The sequence below is a fragment of the Rhinatrema bivittatum genome, chromosome 5 (genome assembly GCF_901001135.1).
Source record: "Rhinatrema bivittatum chromosome 5, aRhiBiv1.1, whole genome shotgun sequence".
NCBI lineage: Eukaryota > Metazoa > Chordata > Amphibia > Gymnophiona > Rhinatrematidae > Rhinatrema > Rhinatrema bivittatum.
Window position 1 is genome coordinate 221,340,089 of NC_042619.1, and position 26,025 is coordinate 221,366,113.

Below are 26,025 nucleotides of genomic sequence, written 5' to 3' on the forward strand. Positions count from 1 at the left end.
ATTTGCGTTCCACAGCGAGATTGAATACGAGCATCCACAACTTTAGTCTCCTCTTCCAGCCATCGCTGCTGAGCGAAGGGTGAAACATTTACTGCTCCGTGAGGTGCTGCCTTTGGCTACAGTTTGCCGACCATAGCTAGCGACGCAGCCAGTGAGAGCCCGGCGCCTCTTGACATGAACAATAAAATGATTTTGGTCACTTATGTAATCACAAGTCGTAACGAGTTTGCCAGCGGCTCTTCTTTCTTCTGCACGGACTTTCGGCAGCACATTTGATACCTTTTTAGGTGTTTCCCAGGTTTTCTTTTCACAAATAAACCCCAGAGTCCTCTGTTGGGTAGCAGCAGCGGTGTGCACCACACTCCCTGCTCTTCTTCCTGGAAACCTTCTTCCGAAGCTGCCGTATTTGTCTAAAATGGCTGCTTGGGCTAGGGAGGGCGTCGCGGGCATCGAGTCATTGGCTGGCCTGCTCCAGAGAAAATACTACAAAGCTTTCTTTCTTTATTATGGTAACCAGCCAGGGCTTCTCAGGGAGGTAATTTTCAAAACGATTAATATGCATAAAACTGGAATTTTGAAAATTGCTACTTTTACGTGTAAGGCTTGTGAACCCTTGTGCTGAGACAAGGATGTGCAGCCTAGTAGGAGAACCTACTAAGCCCCTCCTGAAAGCTGGCAAACACGCCCTGGACTGGGACAAGCTGGAGCTTCGCCTAAACCAGGTCCGTTCCCCACAGCTTGAGCCGTTGGGTTTCAGGGGGGAGTTGGGTAGATCCTGAGGGCAGTCAAAGAGAGAATCCGGAGACAGGCCAAGGGCAGGCATTAGGCTCAATGCAGTCAGGGTTCATGGCAAAGGTCAGATCCTGACAAGAGTATGCATTGTCCAGGCAAGAGTCAGGCAAACGGCACTTAATGTCTGTAGCAGAGGTCATATCCAGATGAGCAATCAAAAGGGCTAAAAGGGTACAGAGAGAGGACGAGGTAAGGCTGGACTCAGGGAACAAGGCAGATACTGGAACACAAGAGTAACACTCATTGCTCAAGAGCAGAAGGACCTGTTACTGAAGCGGGGATTGCAGGGAGAGCTCAGGTTAAGAAGTTTCAGGTGCTAACGACAATAGAGAGCGCCTACAAAGATGGAGATGATGTGCGCGCATGCCTTAGGCACATCGCATTGGAACTGGACAGTTGGCGTCTGCTGGTGGCGTCTGTGCTGCATTGCAGGGCCAGGATCTACCTGGAGTGTGAGTGATGCCAGTCACGGGCCAACTCTGTGACTGGTAAACCATTACACTACACGCGTAACTCCTGAAAATTCACTCCATAGGGCTGAATTGTCAACAGGTTTTCCCACACGTAAATGGGCTTTTGGAAATTACTATGATATACACTTTTTCACATGTAAGTTCTTTAAAAATTATCTCCTGAACTGTGAAGTCCACAATCGGGTTTGAGAACTTTTTTTTTTTACCACTACATACTTCTTTAGTTGTTTAAACTTAAAATGCTTGTTCAGGTTTCCTGTCATTTTTTAGCTCACGAGAGTAACAGGTCTAACTTCAGTTAACGCTTGAGCTCGGGGGACTGCATAGATGCTTTCTTCATATAACATCTAGGGAAGGAATCTGTTATCTGGAAATCTTGCATATCACAATGTCTTTTAAAACTTTTTTTTTTAATTAAGTTGCTTTAGAACCAGCCTCGCAACCTATAGAGCAGCTGGATTTTTCAGGACCAATATGCTAATTCTCTGTACTAATTCAGTAATGGCAATCGTTCGGTCCGTCCGCAGAACACAAATATTATTTTATTTCCAATAAAACACAGCCTGGCCACCCTGGAATGTGCTCAGGTAAGCGGAATTGGTTGAGTAATATCCTTTTGTCTCGGATTACCCCACAACCTCCTCAGCCTGCAGGGTGGAGGGTGAGAACAAAACCCGTGCCAGGAATGACATCCTCCGCCCTTTTTTTTTTTTTTTCCCCTCCAGGGGAATTTCCGATGTGTTTGAATAGAAAACCACAAATCCTTTGTATTCCATTATACATGGTTTCCCCTGCAGGCTCACTGTGAACTTGGTCTGCTGCTGCTGTCCTCCCTCCCTTCTGCAAACAGAAATGCAGCTGTGATTATGAAGGACAGCGGCAAAATGCATTCCATCTCTACAGAGCCTGAAAGGGCTTGTTTGTCAAGGATAACTTTAAAGATGAAAACCACAAGAAGTGTGTGGTTTTTTTTTTTTGGTTTTTTTTTCCTAAACCAAGAATTAGAAGTTTTAATGTGGTTATCTGTACAGTTACTTGCACTATTGTTGTTGATACTGCTTTGCTCTGTAGGGATATTGATTGGGTATCTCAAGCCATCACCTTGGCTGTTCCGTGGCACCCTTGCTTGCTCTTTTAGCATTATTCCAGGGTCTCCACGCCTTTCATTGCATGTAATATATTTTGAGGGCAGGCTTCAAAGGGAGGGGAAAATCTGCATGTTCATAGATGCTACTAAAATCTGTAACAGGGTACATATGCGGGAAGAGGTGGAGGAAAAATGACGGGATTTGGGTGGGGGAAACCAAAGAAAGGTAAAAGGTTTGAAAAAGGAACTTCAGTGCAAAAATCCATTAGCCATGTATCAATTAGAAGGATTAGAGCCTGGAAGGTGTAAAACAAGAAAGAGATTTGAGCGTAATAATCTCAGATGACCTGGACACAGCCAGTCAATGTGGAAAAAAAAAACAAAAAACCAACAACAGTATGCTCTGTGGCATTAAACAGAGACATTGACAGCAGGGAAAAGGACCTAATACTGCCCTCTGTACAGGTCACTAGTGAGACCCACTCCCTCCTTGAATGATGAGGACATTGAGAGGATGGAGAGAGTTCAGAGAAGAGCAGCTAAAATGATACAAGAACTGCAGCACATCCTACACAAAAAAAGGCTGGCAGTGATTGTTGCAGAGAGAGAAAATGATAGAAACATTCAAATATTTGACAGAGCAGTGTAGTACGGAAAAGTTTACATTTTCCATAGAAAAGTCCAGGGCAAGGGTTATTTTTTCTTGTTACTGGTTGTTATGAATATTTTTATTGTCACCACATCTGTGGGTATGGCAGGATAATGAGTGCCTAAATAAATATGAAGGTGGAGGGAGAGGGTTCTAAGGAAATACTTTATTTCTCATTTCTTATATACCACTCAACAGATATCAGATCTGGCCAGAGCGGTTCACAACAAAATCCAGTAAAAATACAATCAATGTATACAAATTCCAACACACATAAAACAAGTAAAAATACATAGTACTCAAATAGTTGGGGCTGAAGTATACTATCTGTACTGTACTCAGTTTAAATCAACCCCAGGCTAAGATGGAAAAAGTCAAGTTTTTACCTTGTTTCTGAAGTTGAGGAAATTCTGCTCCAGTCTCACCTCCAATGGAGACGAATTCCACAACTCCAGGCCACTAACAGAGAACATCCATTTCCTGATTGAAACTTTATATACATCTTGTCTTGATGGAGCTAACGCCAATGCTGCTGATATTGAGCGAAGATTGCAGGTAGGAACATTAAGATTAAGGGTTATTTTATAAATAATCTGCACCCCCCTCCATTTAATGCCTTCTACATCAGTCATGAGTTTAAAATTAGCTCACTTTTTCACTAGGTAGCCAAGGAAGACGTCTTAATAAAGGTGTTGCACTCACCCTACGTGGAAGACCAAAAATGAAACGTACTGCAATATTCTGTACCGCCTGTAAACGTTGTAAACTCTTTAGGAAGACCCACCAGTACCACATTGCAATAATCTAATACTGAACAAACCAACGCCTGGACCATCAGTCTAAGAACTGGAACCTCTAAGAAAGTTCAGAGTCTTCTGAAGTGTCTAAGTCGAAGCCAAGCTTCTTGAACCCTCGTACTAATATAAAAATCCATGATCAAAGTCTCATCAATTAGGAGACTTCTTTACTGAGAGGGTGGTAGACGCCTGGAATAATCCTACCGGCAGAGATGGTGACAGCCAAAACTGGCAGGATTTAAACTTGCTTTGGACAGGCGCAGATTGCGGTGGTAAGGGCAGAAGGACAGGTGCATTGGAGTTTTGTGTGTGTGGGGGGGAATAACAAGTGAAAGAAATGGAGGGGGGCTTGAGGTTTGCTCAGTCATCTGAAATTAGGGTGGGGGGAAATATAAGCTAATGAGCATAGAGCGGTGGTACTATTGCATCAGGCTTCTAAGAGGCAGAAGGCTTGGGGTAGCCTGTAAGGAGCAGACTTACCCTGACATCAGTGGCAGGGCTGCATTAGGCTGCCAGGAAGGCTGGGGTGATCTGCACAGAGTGACCACGGTTCTAACCCTAACAGGGCTGAGAAGTCGGGTAACAAGAGATGAGGGAGCTGGTGTTGGTTTAAGTGCTGCAAGAATTTATATGTCCTCATGTGCCCAGAGTGGGAGAAAACCAGACAGGAAGAAAACTGGGCAACCTGGAATGGCCAATTGGTTGTTTTATTGGCTATCGGTTACTACGAGGCCAAAATTCGGTACCATTTGTCCAGCTAAGTTTGGACTTGGAACAAAATGGCGAGGTTTGAAATTCCCGCTGTGCTAACTAGCCCCAAAGTAGCTGGATAACTTGTTATCCAGCTATTTTGGGGCCAGAGTTCCTGTGCTGGGTCCCGGAGGGGACCCATCAAGCTTTGCACCTTTCGGAGGAAATGGGGAGGAAACGCTGAATAGCTGCTATTGCAGGGACATGGTACCTTAGCCTGGTTAGGTAAGGTTTTGGCCAAGTTGCAAGTAAAAAAGGAGCAGGAGAAAAGCTGCTGGGCAAGAGATAAAAATACACTTTATAAAAGCCATGCGATTGTAACCTAACGGGTGAGGCATAAAACATTTTTTCTGTTGTTGCAATTAAAAAAAAAAAAGGCACATTCCTGGTTTAATTAAAATCCACTAAAATATCTAAGCTTGTTATTCACAGAACTGTCATCCAGTAGTGTTTTTGATGGTTGAACCATTTAAAACAACTTTCGGTTTGTTTCTTTGCATGAGGAAAGATTGATTTGTCATTACAGGCTGAGCAAGAATCAGAGACCAAATTACATCTGCCTCTGAAGAAAATGCCGTCACAGACGGAAGAAAGTAGCCCATCCAGAAAGGTAAGATGAGCGTTGCCAAGTGTGAAAACTGACGTCCTGTTCAGCCACGCCACATGGTTGGTGACGGGTGAAGCCTTCTCAATTGGTCTAGGTTGGATCCATAGCGGTGCTACTTGCCCAGCTCTAAAAGCAGGACTACAGATCCCAGAATCCCTAGAGAAGGCAGTTAACATTGTAAGCACCATGGCACAGGGATAACCTTCTATGTGTTTCTGCAGAGCGCTGCAAACATCTCATAGCACTGGTAGAAATTAGTAGTAGTAGTAGACTGAATATTCCTTGATTTGTTTGGAAGTTGGTTAGCATAACTGTGTGTTGTGTTTTGGTTTTGGTTTTTTTCTGTAACCCATCGGCAGCTCACCTGATAATGTAGGGTGGGACTTAACTCGTCACACAGCCAATTGCAACATATACAGAACATGCTGCCTGTACAGATGAATGGTACTGCCTCTGCATCTTTGTGATTTTTATCACCCTGTACACCAGTTCTGTTGCTTCCCGAGTTCATTTACAAAATCATTCGCCCGATATGTGAGTAAACCGAGGCGTGGGTGGCCGCCTCTGCATGGGTAACTTTCCCACATTCTGAAGAGTCCTTCCTCAGGGCGGGGTTTCCACCTCAACCTATGCTTTGGAATTTTCAAATGCAGGCCGTGTTTTTTCCCTTGAGGAAAACATTGCACACTGATGATCAGGTGTAACTGTGTATGCGTGTAGCTTTTCTCGGGCTTAATTTCCATAGTGATGTTAACACACGTAAGTTCACTTTGAAAATAAGCGTAAAGTCTGCAGATAAAAAAAAAAAAAATTACCCACGGACTTCGCACCTGTGCTGGCAATTACAAAATTACCCCCTCCTAGGAAGGGGCCATTTTCAAAGCTGTAATTAACAGCTAAATTAACGTGCATTATTAATCAGCTGTTTGTAAACAACGCTCCCTCAACGTGGCTAAAAGTCCATACGTGCGTACAACAAAGCTGAGAGGAGGCGTTCCCGGGGGGAGGAAATATACTCATGCACACGTCCAACATATTCCAGTCTTCCCTCTGACTTTTCAATCCCAGTTCTATCCACAGGAAAAAAAAAAAAAGCAGGTGGGCACGACCACACGCACTTCGTTCCCGCAGAAAGTCTCAACATGAAGGTAATGCGCGCACTTTTCGTTTTGAGGATTGTCGCAAAGCCGGCGGGTAGAATGTGCGCGTTGTCTTTGTTCCAGCGTGGACAGTTTGAGAATTTCCCTCGGAAGCCTTTGCTCTTTTTCTGTTGCACCAGGGACTCCCTACCCAAGTCTATTCAAACAGCTTCAAGCCTAAATTCTTTTAAGAAAGCGTTAAAAGCCCACCTCCTCACCTTAGCATACCAAAATTAACTTCAGGTCTCCTTTGTTTTACATTTTTATCTTCTTGTTGCTGTATTTTTAAACATATTATTGTTTATGTATGTGACAAGTGTAAGCTGCCATGTACTGTAATGGAACATGCGGGTTAGAAAATTTAATGAATGAATGAAATTTAAATAGAGAATGAAAAAAGCTGTAAATCTTATCCTTAATGAGATCCATATTCAGTCACTGTCCGGATAGCAAGGTTAGCAAGATAAAATATAGCCGGCTATCTTAAAGTTAGCCAGCTAACTTTATCCGGCTAACTTTAGGACAACTCTTTTGGCATGGGTAGACTTAGCCGGCTAACTCAGCTCCTCCCAGTTATGCCCCAAGAATGCTCATAACTTATCTAGCCAAATTCTAGCCAGCTAACTTAGTGGCCAAAGCTTCATTTAGCAGGATAACTTCTAAGTTATCCAGCTAAATACTTTTGAATATGGACCTTAATGTGATTAGAAATCTGACGGGATCCATGTTTTTGTTTTTTGCTGTTGTAAACAGTCAATGTATTGTATTTCTGCCTTTTTTTGTTGAAGGAATTTGGGGTTCTTGTTTAGGTTTGCATAGCATAACTGCACGAGCTCTTAGTGTGACCGGCCCTGAAATCTGTGGGAGGTGCTACAAGCAGGAGAAGAAATCTCTCAGGAAAATCCTGATTGACCAGAAGACTTAGTGTCCTTTATCCCGTGTCTCCTATGAGAAGATGCACTGGGGCAGTCCTTCAGCAGGAGATTGAAGCTCATTGTAAAGTTATTTCGGAGGTCACATTTGCTTTATTATTCTAATGAGGGATTTGGGAAGTTTTAGATAGCAAATGTTGCTTACCTGATGTAACAGGTGTTCTCACAGGACAGCAGGATGTTAGTCCTCACAAATGGGTGACATCAAGGATGGAGCCCACCACGGAAAACTTCTGTCAAAGTTTAATAGAACTTTGACTGGCCCCTACTGGGCATGCCCAGCAAGGCACTGACCCTGCAGCCAGCAGGGGTCTCCCTTCAGTCTGATTTTCAAAGCTACAGGCAGTGCCTAAAAAAGTAAAAAACTAAAACGAACCCAACACCGCGGGGTGGCGGGCGGGTTTCGTGAGGACTAACATCCTGCTGTCCTGTGAGAACACCTGTTACATCAGGTAAGCAACATTTGCTTTCTCACAGGACAAGCAGGATGGTTGTCCTCACAAATGGGTGAGTACCGAGCTGAGGATGTCCTGGCTTGCACCAAATGCACCCAACGACGTGCAACAGGCACAACAACTGGGGTGGAATTTGGGAAAGGGCATCCGCACCCTACTGGGAAGGTTGAAGGGTGTTGGTACATCATGTTGGAAAAAGGTTACGCAAGACAGATTGGCCGAAGATGGAGTCCTGTCTTCCAGCTTTGTCCAAACAATAGTGGGCTGCAAAGGTATGGAGAGAACTCCAGGTTGCAGCCCTGCAGATGTCAGGAAGCAGCACCGATCGAAGGTGTGCTACTGAAGTCGCCATGGCCCTCACAGAGTGTGCTTTTACACGGTCTTGAAAAGGAATGCCAGCTTGTTGATAGCAAAAAGAAATGCAGTCCGCCAACCAGGAGGATAGAGCCTGCTTACCCACAGGTTGTCCCAACTTGTTAGAATGGAAGGAGACAAACAATTGAGTGCTCTTCCTGTGAGCAACTGTACGGTCTAGATAAAACGCTAGAGCTCGTTTACAGTCTAGGGTATGCAGAGTCTGTTCCCCAGAGTTGGAATGGGGCCTGGGAAAAAAGATAGGTAGTATGATGGATTGATTGATATGAAACTCCGAAACTACCTTAGGTAAAAATTTAGGGTGAGTGCGGAGCACCGCCCTGTCTTGCAGGAGTTTAGTGTAAGGCGGATAGGTGACTAAGGCCTGTAACTCACTAACCCTGCGAGCTGAAGTGATAGCCAATAGGAATAATACTTTCCATGTGAGATACTTCAATTCACAGTAGTGCAGAGGTTCGAAAGGTGGTTTCATTAGACGACCAAGAACCAGATTAAGGTCCCAAGATGGGGCCGGAGGACGTAAGGGTGGCTTCAGATGGAGCAAGCCTTTAAGAAAGCGTGTCACCATGGGTTGTACTGAAATAGGGACACCTGCTATACCTTTATGGAAGGCGGCTACCGCACTGACATGCCATAAATAGTCCAAAAACTTAGAGATTGGACAGGATATGCCATAAATAGTCCAAAAACTTAGAGATTGGACAGGAAAGGGGATCAAGGGACTGAGAAGTGCACCATGATGTGTACCTTTTCCATTTATATGAATAGGATCTTCTGGTGGAGGGCTTTCGTGAAGCTATCAGGACACGAGAAACCGAATCCTAAAGGTTAAAAGGCTGAAGGACTAACCTTTCAACATCCATGCCGTCAGGGACAAGGCTTGGAGGTTGGGATGGAGGAGGCATCCGTCGTTTTGAGTGAGCAGATGCGGATCCGTTCCCAGAGGGATGTGCCTGCGGATGGAGAGATCCTGGAGTATGGGAAACCACACTTGGCGTGGCCAGTGGGGTGCTATCAGGATCATGGTTCCCCTGTCCTGGCGTAGCTTCACGAGAGTCCTTGACAGAAGAGGAAGTGGAGGGAATGCATAAAGCAGACCTGTCGTCCACTTGAGGGAGAAGGCATCCCTCGGCTGAGAGTGTTGGCTCCGAATGAGAGAGCAGTAATCGTCCACTTTGTGGTTCTGAGGGGACGCAAAGAGGTCTATGCGGGGAAAACCCCACTTGTGAAACAGAGAGGTCACTACCAGAGGATCGAGTGACCACTCGTGTGGCTTGAAGACACGGCTCAGCTGGTCTGCCAATACATTGTCTACTCCCGGCAAGTAAGTGGCCTTGAGGTACATGGAATGGGAGAGGGCTTCTGCCCAAATCTGCACAGCTTCCTGACACAGAAGGAAGGAGCCTGTGCCTCCCTGCTTGTTTATGTATCACATGGCCACTTGGTTGTCTGTTTGGATTAAGATTATCTGATTCAATAGATGATCTTTGAAAGTTCTGAGCGCGTAGCGAATTGCTCGAAGTTCCAAGAAATTTATCTGGTGTTCGGCTTCCTCTGGCGACCACAACCCTTGGGTTTGTAATTCGTCCACATGGGCCCCCCAACCGACGTGGGAAGCATCGGTGGTTAGGATTACCTGTGGATCTGGTAGGAGAAAGGGTAAGCCCTGAAGGAGATTGACTTGAGTCGTCCACCAGGTTAAAGACAGGCGTAGCGCTTGTGTAACTGTGACGATGTAGGACAGAGGCTGAAAAGCTTGAATCCATTGGTGTCGCAGAGTCCATTGCGTTACTCTCATGGCTAGTCGGGTCAAGGGAGTAACTTGAACCGAGGATGCCATGTGTCCTAGGAGGATGAGGAATTGGCGAGCTGTGGCAGTGTGTTGAGACTGGAGCTGGCGAGCTAGGGACATGAGAGTTTGGACTCGTTGAAGTGGAAGGTAGGCTTTTGCCTGTAAGGTGTCCAAGTCTGCTCCAATGAAGGATAAGGTCTGAGATGGGACCAAGCAAGATTTCTCGTAATTGACAAGAAACCCTAAGGAGAGGAGTGTGTGAATTGTCAACTTTAGGGAGGATTGCGCAATTTGAGGGGTGGAGGCCCTGATTAGCCAATCGTCCAGATAGGGGTAGACGTGGACACCTTCCTTCCTGAGAAATGCTGCTACTACTACGAGACATTTGGTAAAGACTCGTGGAGCAGATGCCAGCCCGAAAGGTAGTACCCGGTATTGATAATGGTCGTGGCCTATCAGAAAACGCAGATACTTGCGATGAGATTGTGTTATCGCAATGTGGGTATAAGCGTCCTTGAGGTCGAGAGAGCACAGCCAGTCCCCCTTTTTGCAACAGAGGGAGCAAGGCGTCCAGGGTTACCATCTTGAACTTCTCTTTTTGCAGATACTTGTTGAGGGCCCGAAGGTCCAGAATTGGACGTAACCCCCCTGATTTCTTTGGTATTAGGAAGTATCTGGAATAGAATCCTTTCCCTTGTTGACAAGGAGGGACGGGTTCTATAGCATTTGATTGTAGAAGAAGGGATACTTCTTGATGTAATTGAGTCAAATGGCTGGTTAGACTCCATGCCTGAAGGGGCGGGGAGTCTGGCGGAAGTGTTATGAAGTTGAGGTGGTAACCCTGTGCGATAATTGCTAGCACCCACTGATCTGAGGTAATCTGTTTCCAACGGGGTAAGAAGTGGTACAGCCGACCTCCCACAGGGATGTGTGGAAGAGGGAGTTGGCATGTGCTCAATACAGGGAAGTCAAAGGCCCGCCGCAGGCCCAGGAGGCGGGGCTACAGTAGGTCTTTGCTTTCTCGGCTGACGAGGCTGAGGCCTGTTAGAGGACCGTGCAGGACGAGCCCTAGTTGACGGAGGGTAGTAGCGGCGTGGTCGAAAGAACGACTTCTTAGAGTCCTTCTTTTGCGGTTGCTTGGAGGTCACCTCAGGTGGGACAGATGAGAGTTGTTTCAACGTCTCATGGTGGTCTTTTAACTCCGCCACAATCTGTTGAATTTGCTCTCCAAACAAATTGTCGCCTAAGCAGGGCAAATCAGCAAGACGATCTTGGACCTCTGGGCGAAGGTTGGATGACTTTAACCAAGCCCAACGTCTGGCTGAGATGGCTGTGGCTGAAACCTTCGTGGAAGCATCGAAAATGTCGTAGGCAGTCCTAATCTCGTGCTTCCCTGCCTCAAATCCCTTGTGAAGAAGGGCTTGAAGCTGCGGTTGGTATTGGTCCGGCAACGTGTCAGCATAGTCTTGCATCTGCTTAAGGATGGCTCTGTTGTATTGAGTCATGTAAAGTTGATATGAAGCTATGCGTGAAATCAACATAGCTCCATGATACACTTTCCGTCCCACACTATCCAGGAACTTGTTGTCCCTGGTAGGTGGGGTAGAAGAGTGCGGCTTAAGACGCTTGGCCTTCTTCTGCGCGGACTCAACCACAACAGAGCGATGATCCAGTTGAGGTTTTTGGAAACCTGGTGCTGACTGGACAAGGTATGTGGAGTCAGCTTTCTTGTTAACTGGTGACACCGATGAAGGAGATTCCCAGTTTTTCTTGAGCAGATCCAAAAACACCTGGTGTATAGGGATGGAAGCGATGATTTTTGGAGCATCCAGAAATTGAAGTAGTTCCATCATCTGGTGTCTGTCATCAGCTTCAGATTGTAGTTGAAAAGGTACAACTTCTGACATCTCTTTCACAAAATTAATGAAAGAGAGATCCTCAGGAGGAGATCTTTTTCTACTCTCTGTAGGAGATGGTGGCGAAGGCAAATCTGTGTCAGAAGAGGTATCATCATCATCACCCCAGGTATCGTAGGGATCATGTGGGGTTTGTAGCCCTGATGGACCTGGCTGAGGCTCTGAAGGCATCGATGGAAACCGAGGTGGAATCGGTGCGGTAGGTGGAACCAGAAATGGCATCGATGGCTTCGGTGCTGCCGATGGAATCGGTGCCTGGCGCGGAATCGATGGAGCCGAAGGATAAATCGGTGGAGATATACCAGAAGGTACCGATGGAACTACCCCGGAAGGGGGAATTCGAAACGGTGTTTCTCCTGCCGATGAGAAACCAGTCGGAGACGGTGGTGTTGTCGATGGCACTGGAATCACCGATGGAAGGGCCGTCATGAGTGCCTCCATGCGGCTCAGTAGCGGTGCTAGCGCTTGTATCAACGGCTCGGTGGTCGGTTCTCTCCTCGGTGGCGAAGCCGGTGCCGGCGTCGGTGCCGGGGGCGGCACTGGAACCGGTGCCGGAGACGGTACCGATGGAGGTTGTAATTTCTTCATCGCTTTCTCGATGGCCTCCTGGACCAGCCGGTCCAGTTCTGCCCGGAGACCGGGGTAACCATACCCGGCTCGACAGGAGAGGGAGGCTGAGGCAGGGCCGGAGGGACCACCGTAACCGGTGGGATCACGGCCCCCACACCCCGAGAGGGTGAGGGTTTCCTCGATGCCGGCGAACGAGACGTGGAGGGCGTCCGGTCTGTTTGCGGCTTCTTCGTCGGTGGCTCGGCTTGAGCAGAGGTCGATGGCTGTGGATCCTCAACAGGCCGAGACTTATGCCGTCGATGGCGGTGCTTTTCCTTCCGATCCCCTCGCCCATCCGGGGAAGGGACAGGAGTCGACGGTCGAGAAGCGATCGATGGCGGACGGTCACCGGAGGGTTGACGATGATGGTACAACTTCGACGGTGCCGGTTCCGATGACGTCGATGCTATCGATGGCGTTGGGGTGGGTGCATGGAAGAGGAGCCCCATCTTCTCCATCCTGGCTTTGCGACCCTTGGGTGTCATTAAGGCACATTTGGTGCAAGTCAGGACATCATGCTCACTACCCAAACACATTTCACAAACCCTGTGAGGGTCTGTGATGGACATAGTCCGGGTACAATCCGGACAACGACGGAACCCCGTTGCCATGGCTGGAAGCCAAAATTTAGGCTGGGGATCGGTACGTGCCAACAGGCCTCGAGGGCCAAATTCGACGGCAGTCGATGGAAGAAGGCAAAAAACTTACCGGGTTCCGTAAGATGACTAAAAAATTTGTCGAAGGGAGACCCCTGAGGGGCAAATTTTCTTAGGAAATTAATTTCCAAATTCCTGTCAGGAACGTGGTTAGAGAGCTCCTTTCACCGCGTGGCAACTGCTGCGCGGAAAAAAGAAGACTGAAGGGAGACCCCTGCTGGCTGCAGGGTCAGTGCCTTGCTGGGCATGCCCAGTAGGGGCCAGTCAAAGTTCTATTAAACTTTGACAGAAGTTTTCCGTGGTGGGCTCCATCCTCGATGTCACCCATTTGTGAGGACAACCATCCTGCTTGTCCTGTGAGAATAAAATAAACATTTCTTAAGGTTTCAGATTTTTAAAAAATCCCTCAAACCCTACCGTAGTGTGTATTTTTGTTTTTAAATAGAGTCAACCTCAGCCAGCACAAGTTCATGCAGAGCAGTAATTGTTTCCAGTTTTATGGCAGGAACTTGACAAGCCTCTTTGTGAGGCGTATCACGTTTTAAGTTTGAATAAAACCACAACATTGGTGGTAAGGTGTATATTTGTGCTTTGTTTATTTTATTACATTTGTAGTTAGGGGAGTGTCTGATGCTTGGGCTTGGAAATTTCTTCAGGCATTGGCTTCTTCCATCCATCCTAATGGAGAAATGGGAGGATTGTGTTGAAAAATACACCGAAATTCATGGTTCTATGATTGCTGGATCTTCGTCGGCCATAGAGAGGCGATTTGTAAATGGAAGTTAATACAGAAAGAGAGAGAAATAAGTTTTAGACGTTAGCAGCCAGGCTGCGGCCATTCTGGGATCTTGACAATAATGCTTCTATGCTAGGTCTTTGACATATTTGTACGAGGCCAAAATTCCCAGTGCTTGTTCCGGTCCAGAAATAGAGATCCTTGTTAAAGAATCATGTTATATAAAAGTACTGTTACAAGAAAAAAAACAATTTGAAAACAGAACAGTTCCCATTGGAAGGCTAAAGACATTCTCCCACCTCAGCTGTTCCAGCTTCAGCATAATTAAAAAAAAAAACAAAACAAAATGTTGCCGATTTTTCTTGTCCAGACTAATTGTACTAATTTTAATAATAAATTGCCTATGTATTTTTATCTCCCCTGTCTTCTTCCCTTTGACACCTCTAGCCCAGTCGAGTAACTGCAGCCCCATGTTATGGCTTTGCCCTCCTGCTTATGAAGATATCAGGGACATCTGTCATCCTAGGGAGGATAATTTTAGAACGGGTGTAGGCAGGGGGGGTGAAGTCTGCATGTAGAAGTTACTTCAGAAATCTCGCGCCATGTATGGGGCTGCCCATGTCTAATTTAAGTGTGTGCTTTGAAGGCTGGTTGGAGGTTAAGAAGAGCTGGTGGAGAAAATACTAAAATGTATTCTCCATGGTTTTAAATTAAGAGGGGAAAGATGCCTTCTCAAAATTGGGTGGGCGGACACAGACAGTCCTCCTTCCCATTTTATAATCTACTTAAACTTTTACGATGCAATTTTGTTTTGAGTACTAACCATTTGCCTGTTGCCAGCACATGGTTTGTGTATGTTTGATCTCCTTGCTAACATCATGTGATGTGCTAGTTTAAAACCTCCTGTACCCAAAATCCATTTTACTGGGAATGAAATGCCTCCCAGGTCAATGTATCTGGTATTCAAAGCATCCTCATGGTCCCTTTCTGTCCCATGTAAAGAGTATGCCTCGGCCATGCACACCCACCGACTTATCTGTGTCTTGCACCCCATTGTACCAGAACAATATAACGCCACAGATCACTACAGCACACGAACAAACTGTCGGCCTTAAGATGACAGCTTTGAAATGAGATCCAGGGGTGGAGGGTTCTGTAACCTCAGATTGCCATCGTGAACCACCCGGGGCTGCCACTGCACCCCCCACCTCCACGCCCCATGCACCTCTGTTATTGATACATTTGCAACAGCAAAACAAAACCCAGGCTATCATGATCTTTTCTAATCTCCTGTTCCAATAAAGCCATAACATTTACCCTGGCACTATAAAGTACTAAATATTCCCATAAGAACAGACCTTACTGAGCAGGACTAGTCAAATCTCTTCTGTGAAGCTTTTGAGCCTGTTCCCGGCTACAGCAGTTTGCACTCATATGAATTTTAATTACCCAGACTTGACCTTCCTTTTCCGTGTGCGTTGCCTCCATATTGTATCATTCAGTCCAATCTGTTAACTAATAGTAAAAGAAAAATGTCTTCTCTATTTTTTTTCTCCTCTCGTTCTCCTTTGTACAGGAGATTCTGTTCGCCCAGCTTCCATCCAAGCCAGTCCGAAGGAAGGGTCACCCCGAGAGCCAGACCATCGACAGTCAAGAGCCCTCTCCCACCCTCTGCATCACCTCTTCAGCACCCACCGTCAGACAGCATCCTTCCATCCACAAGTAAGGGAGCATGCCAAGAGGGTGAACCAATGATAGGATACTGTGCTAACGAATGAGCGCTGCCCTTCAGTATTGAGGAGTACCATGTCATGCATTATGGGTCACCAGAGGCAGCCCCTTTTTAGGAAAACAAAAACCCAGGACGGTCTGCAGAAGCTGACCTGTAATTCGATGCTGAAAAAAAACCTGCTAGCTGCCACCATTACCTTATGTGAAAATCTGAGAGAGCTCAGTTTGAAGGCTTTTCCTAGCATTAAAACTGTGCTACAGCAGTTGTTAACAGTTGTGCTTTTGGAATGATTTAACCAGGATTCTCTAGCTTGGTTTTTGTGAATTTCATGCACAGAGAAGTTGGGAGCCACTGTTTTAAAGGGCAGGTGTAGAGAGAGCCCTGTACAGTGCATCTACTGTAGGGGATCGATGCTATATTACCCATAACTTTGCCATTGTTCTGTTGTATCACCTTGAAAAGAACACATGAAGCATGAGTGATGGTCTCCTTGTCAACGATATCCGCCAGGTGCCAGAGAGGCAACACACAGATTGAGTTTTGTAGTTCATTCTTTATTCTTCTGGACCAGCGAAGATAAATTAAGAGAAGTAAACTCTCTGAGCCCCAGGAACTCCAGTGCAAAGAAGTGTGTGTGTGTGTGTGTGTGTGTGTGAGTGATCTCAGAAGTTAACATTTGGAGCCGTTTAGCTGAATAACATGTAAATTATTCAACTAAATGCCAAGTTTTGAATAGCCCCAGCAGATATGCAGCTAAATTTTAGCTAGATAAGTCATCGTCCAGATACAATTTATCCAGATAAGTAAGGGGAGTTTTGGGGACATTCCAAGATGGGGTTGTTAGCCAAATAACTTATCGGGCTAATTCCGATATTTGAAGTTAGCCAAGTAAATTATTCAGCTAACTCACGACATGAGTGCAAGTCCTCTTCCCTTCCCTAGCCAGCGCGCCAAGCCTAATCCCTCTCACTCCACCCAGAGCTCTCGAAAGCCTGACACCAGTGCCGGAAGCTTATTGCTGTCTAAGCAACGTTGAAAGTGTCCAGGATTGTGATAGGAGTGTACTGCGATCCTGGCCAAGCAGAGGGTTTTTGAGGGTAGTGTGCTGGGAGGGGGAAGAGGAGCTGACCACAGGTATCTACGGCTGACTTGGGCAGTGAAGGGGGGAGCTGCAGCAATCCATCTCTTTTAATAAGAAAATATTTTTTATGTTTGGAGTGCCTTGGGAAAGATAGGATCGAGCCAGAAGGCTCCTTATTTGTAATACTTAAAGGCAAATTTTAAAATCCCCACACCCACCAAAGCCGAGAGATACATGCAGTAGTTGGGCTGGAAGCGCGGCATGCGGATTTTAAAAAGGGTGCAAGTACGCGTGTATTTTTCCCAGTATGTGCACAAAAAAAATTTTTTTTAAAGGGGCATGGGCATTCCTAGATTTCTCAATGAAATCTGCGTGCAAGTATTCATGCACAGAAACGCACTCCAGGGTCCCCTACCGCGTAACTTTACTTTTGCTATGGATGGGCATGTAAGTCCTAAAACAAAAAAAAACCTAGAGAGGATAGCGGGATTTTAAGGGTTGGGGCTAACAGGGTGAAAGGTCAGCTAGTTAACTAGGGGGGGGGGGGTAGGAAGGCCTATCCTTTACCTGGGGAAACTGGTAATGGCGTCGCTGCCATGTCTACTAAAATCCCCACCCCCACCTGCACGGTAGGGGCAGTATTTGTGTGCACGTGCGCGAGTCCATATAAAATAGTGCGCACGTGTAAGCCGTTACGGCTTATTTTATACCATGTGCGTATGTTATAAAAAGGCCGCATCCTGTGGTGCGAGCCGGCATACGCGTGTACGTGTGCGCCTGCAAGGCTGTCTAAAAGTTTTACCGTCTCAGGTGGGGATTTGGGATCAGGCCGCTAGGCCCGCATGATTCTTTCTTTCTTTTTTTTTAAACTCTGTTCGGTACTTAACCCGCTATATTTTGAGCATCACTGGTTAAGATTAAAGTTATCTGGTTACTTGAAACCAGATAAATTTAAACCTAACCAGCGATATTCAAAAGATGCTTCATTAAGTTTCAAGTTACTCAGCTAAAGTTAGCCGGATAATTTTATTCAGGGATATCCAGGAGGACATTTATCTAAATGAAGATCCAGGATAACTTATCCGGCTAACTTTAGCTGGATAACTAACTTATCAGTTAGACTCTTTCTTTTTTTTTTTTTTTCATTTTGGCCTCCCTAGGTCTTATTCCTAGAAAGCAAATTACCTTCACACTTCGTGCATTCTGTTTTTAAAATGTTTATTTTACTCTGGTTTCATAGATAGACCTCCCTCCATGTTTACTGTTAGGGCCAGAATCAAAATTCATTGAGCATATCAAATCGTCAGAACTTTTTAATTTGCTTTGCATTAGGTACAAAAGAATGACACTCGTTTATTCATAGAGCACCCCCAATGCCAAGTTATATCCCCATGTCTGCAATGCCATGCCCCGCCCCTCCCCAACTCCAGGAGCCGGCATCTCGTGCTCCTTGCACCCCGAGGAGCCGCACGTCCGGAGTAGCGCAGAGCTCTAAAACCGGATTCTTTGCAGGCGGCCGCACCTTTTTATTTAAACCAGCGTGGAAACTATGCAAAGTTGCTATCGTATCTAATTTCTTGAGACCACCTGGGGACCCCCCCCTCTATGGAAGCTCAGGTATCAGCAACATCTTGGGGTATTAATTTTTGCATTGTTCCAGTAAAAGATATTGGAACCTGTGAAGAGTCTGGCACCATGGCAGGGATGATCTATTTTTTTTTTTTTTTCTCAGGCATGTCGGGCCACATCCCGGCTCACCGAGTCAATACACCCAGACAGGTGGCCTGGCGTTAATCCATTCTAGGCAGCCCTCTAGCTGCTATTGCATATAATCTGGATAGAATGAGGAAGGCGAATTTTGCTTCTTGGGGCTGGAAAATACTGGGTCGGCTCAATTCCCCGCCTCCACCCCCGTTAATCCAGTGGAAAATAGTATGATCCTGATTCTACCTGGCTCTGGAAAATGACAGATTGTGTCTTCCTGACTATTGCATATATTGGCGTGTCTGAAAGAAATGAAGTAGAACTGGAATTTACTGTCTGGCATTAGGCAGCCTGTTATAGAGTATTGGTGGCTGTGCCATTATTGGACTGCAAGGACACATGGCATTAATTAGTATTATTTTGTAGAGTTAAAAGACTGTAAATAAAAGCTTCTGGGTATTGTGAAATGTATCAAAATATATACTGCAGATATTAACACTGCCAAATCATTATATTAGTGTCAGGTCATTAAGTTCTCCTGTAAACTCTCCTGCACCTTGGAGAGTGACCCTGTTTGAGAGACGGTCACAAATGACCTCGCACAGACTGGGATTTGATTGGTTCATAACGATGTATGAGGTCATTTATGACATTGTAGCCAGTGTGATTCAATGGGTGTAAGGTTATTTATGACCAGGGTTAAGGTGACCGCTCCCAGGGGTGCAAGAGCATCTCCAAGTAAAGAGCTTAAACAATTTTGCAAAAAAAAAAAAATCAAGGAATTTAATTCAATGTATTGTTGAAAGAGCACAGGATGATTATTGCTTGTCAGATGTTCTTTTGAAATCCTGCAGAATGGTAAGCGGGCTGGGTCAAGAGGGTTACTCAGAGCCAAACTCCCTTCCACTGTCGCTCTAAGGAAAAGACAATTACGTGAAAAGGGAGGCACATTTGCAGCTTAATCTATTAAAGTATATTCAGAAATAAACCCAGTGCATTTTTTCCCCTTCTGCTCTGCGATGAGGCCTGCATTTTGTCTCATTCGGCACTTGTTCAAGCACAGAGTGAGTGTTTGGTCCAGGGGAGTCAACCCGCCTTTTTTTTTTTTTTTTTTTTTTTTTTTTTTTTTAAGGACCCTCTTGAATGAGCCATTTTTGTGTTCCTCTCTCTGGCAGACAGTCTTCCAAGCAGAAGAGAGCCATTCAGACAGCGATTCGGAAAAACAAAGAAGCCAACGCCGTCCTGGCCAGGTTAAACGGTGAACTCCATCAGCAGCTAAAGGTGAGGAATGCATTGAAAATCTGAATTACAGGGTCTGAGGGGTGGGCAGTCGGTGGCTTTTCTTCACTGGCCGAGGATCCTGTTCCTCTTTGTAGATGAAACCCACCAGGGCTTGGTTCCCAGGCTCTTAGGCAGAGAGACTTTTTTTTTTTTTTTGTAATTGGTGGAGGAGGGGAAGGGTGGGAGGAAATGGGACATTGATCAGAAAATGAATGACTTTGGTGTAAAAGGCTTTCTCTTATGTTAGCTTAAGACAGTTCTTATGTTTCAAGAATGGCTTGAGGCACCTACTTAGAAAGTCTGTCCAGTCGGGGCAGGTAGCAAGCTTTAAAGTTCTTCCTTCTGATTGGTTCCTGTGTTGAGTTGCTGTTTTGTAGGGTTTAGCCTGCTTTCGTGCATGCCTTTGGACTCTTAGCTTAGGCCTTTGATTTAACAGATGATCACAGCCTCGGAAGTGTCTGTGCCTCTCTGAGCTCTTGCTTTCGGTGGGGGAGATTTGAATCTGCATGTAGAGAACTAAAGCAAAACCCCAGCCGGAGAGTTTCCTCCTGCAACTTTGGGTTTCCAACTCAATAGAACCGGGCCTCCATTTGGGCTACAGCGTCATGAGCACTGTTTGCAGCTGTCCGGGGTTTCTTTTTTTTTTTTTTCTTATATCGTGTCCTAACTCACTTGGTCCAGTCATGGCAGTGACTGTCCTCAGCCGGGTGCCATGTAGCAGGGCTCCTTCCAGCTCTCCATAACAACACACCCTAAACTCCAGCCACAAGGTGTTGCGTTGGCCCGCTGACTGGGAATCCTTCCACTTCCCCTGCCACGGGTTGTGAACATTGACTCTGCAGCAGCCTCCCAAGCCCTGACCCAGAAGTCGGTCTCTTTTCCCTCTGCTTAGCAGTGCGCTGAGTCACTGAGCCCATCCCGCAGATGTTTTATACCACTTTAATTCTCTATTCTGCAAAATATAAACAATTCTACACTTTTCAGTCGCATAACCTGGTGCATAAATACATGAGGGTAATCTTCAAAGACCCCGCCTGGCAATAAAGTCTACGTCTATGCCATACACGCGGACTTTACACAGTATTTTTAAAGCATACATTCGCACGTAAATGTCACTATAAAAATCCTCAGATGATTGGATGAGTGCATGCACGAATTATCTCACAAAAGGTTATGCCTGCTGCAAGCGGGACGCAGCTTGTGCGAGGGGGTTAGCTTATGGGCCTAATTTTTAAAATCGAAAAATGCTTGCCTTAAAGTGCCAGTTCTGGCCCCGGAACACGCCTCTCTGCAGCGAGTGTAAAGGTCTGCAGTGAGTGTAAATTTGTTGCACACTTTTTCTTCCTCGCGCACGCAGCCCTGGGCTATTTCAATATATCCACAGACAGGCGGAAAAATCTGGTTTTGCACATGGAAATTACTTTTAAAGCTTTTCAAACAGTCCCCACATGGGCTGAATTCTACAGCAGTTCTACTTTAACTGCGGAGTTTAAGCCTGCTTCTTCAAAAGCAGATTTCTGCACGTATAAATCCACTTTTGAGAACTTTGCCGGCGTGCGCAGAACCAGCGCTGACAGTACACGCATGAAGTTAACAGCCCACGCCGGAGCATGTGTAGCTTGGGGCGTGTGTATTATTTATGCACACAGTTTCCAAGCTGCAAAGAGTGTATGTGCAAATCATATGGCCATCCCAGCTCCACCCTCTGGAATTTCCTCTCTCATGCACGTGAAATTGTTTTTCTGCATACTTTTACATTCATAACCCACCAGGTAACTTTTAAAAGGCCATTTAGGGAAAAAAAAAAGTTTATGCATGTAAATCTTTTGGAAACTTACCCTCAATGAGTTAACTTTTACCACCATATTTTGCAGGTTTAAAAGTTGTGTATTGATGCTTCCTTACTGTGTGTAGTAGTATTGCACATATTTTAGGGGGGGTCATTTTAAGACTGGCCGCCTAAGTGCAAAGTCCCTGGTACTTTCTCCTCCACAGACTTTGCACCAATTTTCAAGGTGAAAGTTGTAGTGGACTTTCACTTTATGAATTATCCCAGGGAAGCCTGTCAGGCACACGTTTACACCTGCTACTTTGTGTGTGGAGTTTTCCCCCCAGAAAAAATTCCCGTATGTACTTTTGAAAATGCAGAAGTTTGCAAACCCCCTCCTCAGTCCTGTCCCGTACTCGCATATAAAAGACCTGTGCACATCTGCTTCCCTGCATAATAGGTGGGCAGTTTTTAAAAAGCCTGTTTCTGGGAGTAAAGCAGTCTTTTACCCCGCGGGAAGAGACTTGAAAATGACCCTCTCCTGTGAATCAGAGAAGATTACAGTATTACTACAGTTCATCTTCATCGTAACATAGAAGATAACTCCAGATAGAGACAAATTGGCCCATCCAGCCTGCCACCATGAAATTCTTCCTCTCTGGTTCTTTACCACTTTGGGTGAATTCTGTATTTAAGCCAGCACCCTCTTGCCTTTTACTCAACCTCTCAACCTTGCTCCTGCCGGTTCCCTCTATATTTACATTCGGTTAGAGAATAATGTGATATGATATATATTTATTGCATGTTATCCGCCTTGGATGTTTTCAGAATAGAACTGTAAACAAACAAATGAAAAAATAGGCAACTGATAAGTTGATCTATATTATTTGGCTTTTCTTCTTTGCCCTGGTGCAGGAGGATGTGAGGGGGTGGGGTGGGGAATTGATGTCCAAAATAGCCACACAGAATGTATCAAGTCACCTGCACCATTAACTTTGGCAATTCACCATCCAAGACTGCAATTTCCTATCAAACTGGATTTTTTGTTATTCTGGTTATGATCAAAGCAAGAGTCATTGTAAAAGCTGCTCCCTGTTATGACTTCTCAATCTAGGAAGCTGCCTATCTCTGTATTGTAGGCCATTTTTAACTCTTGATAAGAACATGTAAATATTAGGGGATGAATATCGCAGTTCCCTGTATGTACCCAAATCAGTCCAGACACCTGGGTTTTGCCTCCCTGCCAGCAGATGGAGACAGAGACATTTTTACTGATACTGCTACTTAACCACATGTGCTGCCTGCAGTTCCTCAGTATTTCTCGGTCTCCAGCAGATGGTAGATGGTGCAAAACCTGCAGTTCTGCAGTCTGGGCAACTTTTGGTTTTTGAGCCTTCCTCCCAGAGGGATTTTAGATCCTAGTGGGTTCTTCCCTGTCTGGTTGAGGTGGATGAGCTGAGGGTTGGTGACCCTTTAGTGTGCTCGGTCCTAGTACCCATGAGGTGTAAATCTGTAGGTCCAGATCCCTCCCCTTCACAAAGACTGCCTCTTCTGAGGCAGTCTATTTTTTATTCTTGAGCCTCTCTTTCTAGACTTGGGGGAAGTTTTAATAAAGTTTAAAAAAAAAAAAAAAGTTGATGCGATTTCAGCAGTTACTAAAAAGACAACCATTCCAGTGGTAGGATCTGCAGCATTGAAGGACATGCAGGATCGTAAATTGGAAGTACACCTCGAGGATTTTTGAGGTTTTGGCCCTGAGTTTAAGGGCTGCTATTTGACTAGTTTTATGCAGCATGCTTGTCTGCACTGGGTGCAGCAGATGCAAGAAAGTTTGCTGAAATTAGGCGAGGAGGTAGACAGTGCTGTGTGTTGAGGTGGCGGTAGCTTACGGTGCTGATGCTCTATATGATTTGGGTCAGACATCGTCTCAGATTATGGTGTCTGCGGTTTCTGCCAGAACGTTGCTCTGGTTGCTGGATGTATCTTCTAAGTCTCAGTTAGATTCACTGCCTTTTAAAGACCGACTCTTGTTTTGTTGAGGACCTGGAGCAGTTGATGTAGACTCTAGGTGACAATAAGGTCCTTAGGTTGCCGGAAGATAAGCCTAAGGGCAAGAGATTTTTTCTGGTTCATTCCCATTGTCGGGATGTTAGGAGGTCTTGTCCGGCAAGGGCAGCATAAGGTCTGCAAAAGCAGTTTTTCCCCTCGGGACCAGTCCTGGGGTTAGCCCTTTCGGGGTAGCACAGTGTTAAGTCCTCGCAATGAAGCAAGGCTGGTCCACTCCATTGTTCCTATTATAGAGGGTCACCTGGCACGGTTTTATGAAGAGTGGGCCAAGATTACTCAGGACTAGTGGGTTCTCAGTGTGGTAAGAGAAGACTTGTTTCTAGTTTCCCCTTGCAGCTCCCTAGACAAACAGGTGGTGGTTCGAGAGACACTGGACCATCTGTGAAAGCTGGGGATGGTGGTTCCAGTTCCCCACGAGGAGCTAGGCTTGGGAAGGTATTCCATTTACTTTGTGGTTCTAAAGAAGGAAGTCACTTTCCGCCCGATTCTCGATTTGAAAAAGGTAAATGCAGCACTCAAGGTACCGCGTTTCCATATGGAGAGACCCTAATTTTGGTGATTGCGGCAGTTCGCAAGGGAGAATTTCTGGCGTCTCTGGATCTAACAAAGATGTATCTGTGTATTCCCATTTGGCCAGACTCCCAGCATTTTGTGCGGTTCATGATTCTGGGTCAGCATTTTCAGTTTCAGGTCCTTCCTTTCGGGTTGGCCAAGGCACCACACACCTTCACCAAGGTGATGGTGAATGGTGGCAGCAGCTTTGCATCAGGAAGGAATTCTGGTGCATCCTTATCTGGACAACTGGCTTATTAGGGCAAAGTCGGAGGTTCTTTGTCACCAATCGGTTCAGAAGGTTTCAGTATTCTCAAGTCGCTTGGCTGAGTAGTGAATTTGGTGAAGAGTCACCTGCAGCCATTGCAGTCCCTGGAGTATCTGGGAGCTCAATTCAACAGCCTGGAAGGCAAAGTGTTTTTCACAGAGGAGCATGTTCAGAAGCTGCAGACGAAAATTTAGCACTTGTTAGAGTTACTAATGCCCAAGGTCTGGGACTGTTTGCAAGTTCTGAACTCTATGGCTTCAACCCTGGAATTGGTGCCGTGGGCATTTGTTCATATGAAACCCTTACAGAGGGCTCTTTTGGCATGGTGGAACCCGGTCTCTGAGGAGTTTCATCTTTCTTTGCTGCTCGAGGGTGTCACATGGGAGAGTCTATCCTGGTGGCTTCTAAGTTCTAATCTTGTTCGGGGGGTAGTCCTTGAAGTTCTGGATAGTGGTTACTACCAATGCCAGGTTGGAGAGCAGTCTGACAACAGCAGTCGGCTCAGGGTTGCTGGTCTGTGAAAGAGTTTTCTTGGTCTATCAATTGGTTCGAGACCAGAGCGGTCTGCTTAGCCTTACGGACTTTTCTGCCGTTAGTGAGAAGTCGTTTGGTGAGGGTCCTGTTGGACAATGCGATGACGGTGGCTTACATAAATTGACAGGGCAGAACCAGGAGACAAGCAGTGGCCCAGGAGACGCAAGAGTTGATTCTTTGGGTGGACTAACACTTGAAGCGGATAGTGGCGTCACACATCACCGGGGTTGAGAACATCCAAGTGGATTACTTGAGTTGCAGGGTCTTAGATCCAGGTGAGTGGGAGTTGTCAGAGACTGCGATGCAGCTCATTCGCGAGAGGTAGGGCTCCCCCCATGTGGATCTAATGGACGCTCGTCAGAATGCCAAGGTGTTTCAGGTTTTCAGTCAGAAGGGAGCATGGGGCCGAGGGTGTCTATGCTCAAATGGTGCTTTGGCCTCGGCTTGTTCTACTTTCTTTCCTCCTGATGCCTTTCTATGCATTGCATAGAAAGGCATCAGGGCAAAGTGTGGTTGGTGGTTCCAGAGTGGCCATGTTGCCTGTGGTTTGCAGATCTAATCAACTTGGCAGCGGACGGCCTGATTTGTGTTGGTCACCTAGTAGGCCTTCTTTGTCGGGACCCATATGTTCAGACCAGGCTGCTCACTTTTGTCTAGCAGCATGGCTTTTGAGAGGCGGCACTTGAGACATAAGGGTTATCCTGAGGCGGTCATTGCTATTGATTGTTGCATGCCAAGAGATCTATTAATCTTTAGTATGTACAGGTATGGAAGGTTTTTAATTCCTAATTCCTGGTGTTGCTTTAATGGGGTTCGGCCTCTCGGATCTTCAGTGTCTGACATTTTGTCCTTTCTGCAAGAAGGTTTGTTCAAAGGGTTATCGCTGAGCTCGCTTAAGCTACAGGTGGCAGCTCTGGGTTGTCTTCGAGGCAAAATAGAGGGCTCTACTTTATCGGCTCATCCAGATGTGGTTCGGTTCCTTCAGGGGATGAAGAATTTACATTTGCCAGTGCGGAAAGTTTGTCCAGCCTAGAATCTTAATCTTGTCCTCAGAGGTTTGTGTGAGGCTCTTTTTGAACCGCTCAGAAGGGCTACTCTTAAGAACTTGACTCTTAAGGTTGTTTTTCTGGTGGCCATATGTTCAGCTAGGAGAATGTCCAAAAGGCATTATCTTGCCGTGATCCATTCCTTCAGATTTCAGACTGGGGTTTTTCCATTGTGGACAATACCTTCCTTTTTACCCAAGGTAGTGTCCGCGTTTCACGTAAATCAG

At 45.9% G+C, this 26,025-nt stretch overlaps 1 protein-coding gene across 4 annotated transcripts in view; it reads left to right on the forward strand.

The window, feature by feature from the left end:
• Positions 1–26,025, forward strand: part of REPS2 (RALBP1 associated Eps domain containing 2) — a 187,823-nt gene that overhangs the window by 155,967 nt on the left and 5,831 nt on the right. For all 4 annotated transcript variants that reach the window (XM_029603297.1, XM_029603295.1, XM_029603296.1 and 1 more), the window contains exons 17-19: positions 5,075–5,158; positions 15,342–15,487; positions 19,458–19,563. In XM_029603297.1, the coding sequence (XP_029459157.1) occupies positions 5,075–5,158; positions 15,342–15,487; positions 19,458–19,563 (336 nt within the window). The remainder of the gene's footprint in view (positions 1–5,074; positions 5,159–15,341; positions 15,488–19,457; positions 19,564–26,025) is intronic.